The sequence below is a fragment of the Gavialis gangeticus genome, unplaced genomic scaffold (genome assembly GCF_001723915.1).
Source record: "Gavialis gangeticus isolate Ggan-Ray unplaced genomic scaffold, GavGan_comp1, whole genome shotgun sequence".
In the NCBI taxonomy this organism is placed as follows: Eukaryota; Metazoa; Chordata; order Crocodylia; family Gavialidae; genus Gavialis; species Gavialis gangeticus.
The window spans coordinates 17127827-17132102 of record NW_017729011.1 but is presented as its reverse complement, the minus strand read 5'-3'; the positions used below and the strand labels follow the sequence as shown (position 1 = coordinate 17132102).

The 4276-nt window shown below is 51.4% G+C and overlaps 1 protein-coding gene across 1 annotated transcript in view; it reads right to left on the bottom strand.

The window, feature by feature from the left end:
* Positions 1-377: 377 nt before the first annotated feature.
* Positions 378-4276, bottom strand: part of PLPP7 (phospholipid phosphatase 7 (inactive)) — an 18572-nt gene continuing 14673 nt past the window's right edge. The window contains exon 2 of the mRNA XM_019510694.1: positions 378-1619. Within this exon, the coding sequence (XP_019366239.1) occupies positions 1255-1619 (365 nt within the window). The 3' untranslated portion in view covers positions 378-1254. The remainder of the gene's footprint in view (positions 1620-4276) is intronic.

The following is a 4276-nucleotide window of genomic DNA, read 5'->3' as shown; positions in this document are numbered from 1 at the left end:
CTCAAACCAGATCACAGACCTATGTGAACTCAGCCTCACAGCCCTGGCAGGACAGTATCAGTGCCCCCATCTCCCAGATACGGTAACTGAGGCCCAGAGACTTTCAGTTACTTGCCCAAGGATGCAAAGGAAGAAAGCAGAGCAGGGAGCAGAGCTGAGGACCGTGTCCCCCCACCAGCTTGTGGAACATGCCTGGCCTCTGTTGTGTTGCATTCGAGCTGCTGGGAAAACACCACTTTGCAACATCACATTAAATCTGCAGAAGTGTGAAATGACAGGAGTCAGTTCAGGAAATGGAAATTACTCTTAGGGACCCATCGACCTCAGCCTAGTCCAACCGCCATGAGCAATCACAGAATCACCTCAGCCCATGCTGCTTGCCAGGAGGGAAATGTGAGTATTTTATTTCTCCTTCCAAGAAACAAAAGCAAAACGACAGTCACCCTGGCTGAGCAGGATTTTCAACAGCTAATTCAACAAACCATCTAGCAGCTGCTTACCTTTAAGCATATGCGTAAGTCCTTCATCTCTATTATGTGCATCACTTCAGCCCATCCCTACGTCTTACTGGAGTCAATAGGATTTAAACACATACTCAAAATAAAGCATGAGCTTAAGTGCTCAACGGTATTGGGTCCACAAGTCCCATTTCCCAAGAGCCTGTGCAGGATTGATCCCTGCATGGCACTGTCCAGTCTGTACTTAAATGTCCCGAGCGACGGGGCTTCCATCACCCCTGGGGAGACTCCCTGTTTATGATAAGGAACAAACATGGCAGAAGTGTTATTATCTGGGAAGGTCCAGCAGGATCTCTGGCTCTGTACAAGACACAATGGCTGGGCTTATGGGAAAAGAAAGCACTGTGATGCTCTTGCCAAAAACACTTAGCCTCCAAGAAGCTAATTAAGCATCCTTGAGAGGATAACAGGTGTTGTGCATCCTAGGGACACACCAAGGCATCAGAAGTGCACTGTCCAAATAGCGCTCGCTTGTGCTACCTTTAAAGCTTAATTTGGTTGCCATTCAAATAGGACTTCAGGAAACGGCCAGAACATGGCGATGGCCCTGGACTACTGACACCCAAACAGTTGCAAGAAACAGTGCTGGGTTTTTTTCAGGCAGGGAAGTAACATTAAAAAATACCACTACTCATTTGTTTCTAACCCAACACGGAGAGTAACATATAAAAAATAATGAGAGAGAAAGGTAACGTGTCCACTTGTTTCCAGCGTCAAAGCATCAGGCCTGCCGTGCTCACCAGATGGATATCAACATCTGACATGTGTTGGAAGACATCCATATCAACTCCACCAGCCTGAACTGCAAGTACCCGAAGACAAAGCCACACAGGACGTCCGTGATGTGGTGCCGTCCGATCATGACACGGGAAAGCCCCACACAGAAGGCCCAGATAACCAGCAGGATCCGGAGGGGGATGGCCAAGACCAGGTGGTTGAGGAAGAACTTGGACACCATGGCGGCGCGACTGGCATGGCCGGCGGGGAACGCGTAGACGTCCATGGTCAGGTAGTCCAAGAAGCCGGGACTGATGTCGTACGGGCCTTTCCGCTTGGCCAGCTTCTGCAGGCCAGCCACAATCATGACGTCCAGGAGCAAGGCTGTAAACCAAGGGAAATCAAAGCAAAGAAGGTCAGGGAGAAAATGGAAGGGAGGTTCTTGGAGCAGCGCTGGGGAGAGGAAGGCAACACCTGTCTTGGCACTGAAGACCTGAGTTCAAATCCTAGCCTCGGTGATAGAGGAAACTGAGTCTGGGTCCTATCACCCCTCTCCACCTGCGGACATGAACAGCCCCTTCAAATACCCAAGGGAATGGGCAAATATGCCTACCCGCTTCTCACGGGAGGGGGACTCGAGCCAGAGGAAACCAAAGAGCTACCCAAGGTCAATCCAGCCCAAGAGACAACATTTGTCTCATCTTAGTTCCTACTCAAGCTCCCCATGAAATCATCCCACGATGACCTGCCCCATGGTGCAGATGGTCACAGTTCCAGCGTTTGCTGCAGGAAACTTGCTCCGGCTGACACAGCTTAATCCTTCCTTACTATGATCTCTTAAAAAAAAAAAAGCCACTTGCAATGCAACAGCCATTTCCTGCTCACACCCACCCCACAGAGTGCTACGGCATGGACAGATCTCACTAACGAGATAATATTAAAAGGCAGAGTGCTGCCAGGGCAAAAATCATGTAATTAAGCAAATGGTCCCATCTGTTTCCAACCACACTTCGGTCCATGCAGCAGAAGGGGTGGCTGGCTGGCTTTCTCCGGGAGCTGTCACTCCTTTGCATGCTCTCCGCTGCAGGAAGGGAAACCGGCTCAGTGGTTTCATGACAGTTTCTGATACGTTTCCGCGCTCGGCCCCTCATATCTTAGCCCCTGCCGAAGAGTCTGCAGAGGAAGATTCGTCCAGCACTTAGAAAAATGTCTACTGGAGTAAAAAGGTATTGGCCAGGCAATCATTCCTCCCTTGAGTTCAGAGGATGCTCCTCACGAGTGGGAGCTCGATCAAGGCTCTAGGACAGCGGTCAGGCCAGTGGTCTCGAGGTCAGACCAAGGCTCTACAACAGGGTGTCGCGGCATCCTAGATGGCCTTGAGATCCTTTCAAGGGTGTCCCAGGGCCCCACGCAATACCAGCACCGAGAGGTGCGCAAATGTGGTTCACAAGGTAAACCCAGAGATTTCAAGTAGGGATCGGTAGCATTAAAAACATTCAGGCCTGTTCTTTGCAAGAGAAGAACTGCTCTGTAGTTAAAAAAAGAGTGAATACTAAAAGCTGGCATTTTCTGAAGCGTGCCTCAAGTCTATCCAGGGGAGCCTCGAGTCGACAGCACTCAAGAACCACTGCTTGGCCATAAGCAGGACACACAGACATCTGCATGAGGAGAGGCCTGGAGAGACAAACTCGTGCCTAATGCATGTGCGCACACACACACGCGCACACACACACAGATACGTTAAAGGTGGCCCTTGCTTTCCCACTGCTCCACGGGCTGGCTTCTGTGTCACTCCCAGCCCCTGTGGCCTCATTACTACTGCCCAGGGGCAATTCCCAGGGGCACGCATCTTCAACCCCCTTGCCCATCTGCCCCAGGCGCGTGCTGTTGATGCTATTTTCAAGCATTGATTTTTTTCCCCCTACCATGCTGGTCTGCCTTTCCCCCGTGTTTGTAATTAGCCAGAGTGCTGATTGCAGCAGTTTGCAGGCAAGAAGCCTCAGTGACCGGAGATATATACCACAGCCATTGGCAGCCATGTCAGTTGTGTTTGCTTTCCCAGGGATTGATTGAGACTGTTCATTTGCAGCTGTCAAGCTTTCAGATGGGTGGCTGCTGTGTGTGGAGGTTCTCTGCAAAAGAGCCCCAGCAAACAAGGTGAACAACTTTCTACACATCTCAAGGAGGAGGAAGAAAGCACAGGCCAGATCCTGCATCCCCTTATTCAGGCCAGTAGCCCATCGATATCAAGCAAGCTGCTCAGCTATGCAGAAGGGATGAGGAAGAAACAATAGCTACCGAGCAAGGACTCACAGGGTCAGCCTCTTAAGTGCATTCATCTTCTGGGCACTCTCTGCTTGGGCAGGGGGTTATTTGCCTAAGCAAAGGTGCTCCCAAAAAAGGGGTCATCCGTTCCTTGGTGCACTGAGATAGCAGGGATCCCAAATGTCTTCAGATGCAAGACAGCAAGAAGGGTGGGGATGAGAAGACCTGCATGCTCTCTTCCTGCTGTGAAATGATCTTGTAGCCCCTGGCTAGTGAATCCCCCTCACCCAGGGGTTATGCCAGCTAACCACACAAGTTACCTGGCATAACCGCACAGAACCCAGTTTGGGGGACGTTATCTAAGCCTGAAGTGGTTTACTTTCTGTGTCACCACCCATCCGCATGGGTAAACCACTCCAGGCCTAGATAACACCTAGGCCTAGATGTCTTCCTCAGCAAGGACCAGAACTGCCACCTCCCTGCTGGGTCCCCTTCGGGCCCCGGGGGAGGCTCACCTGGGCCTAGAGTGAGTGAGGATTTAGTTAGGGAGCTTCTGGAGGGGCTGGACGTTTTTAAGTCAGCCGGCCCGGATGATCTTCACCCTAGAGTCCTGAAGGAACTCGCTGGGGTCATTGCAAGTCCCCTGGCGCGGCTTTATGAACACTCGTGGTGCTCTGGAGAGGTGCCAGAGGACTGGAAGAGGGCCAGTGTGGTTCCCATCTACAAAAAGGGGAGAAAAGAGGACCCGGGGAACTACAGGCCAGTCAGCCTTACCT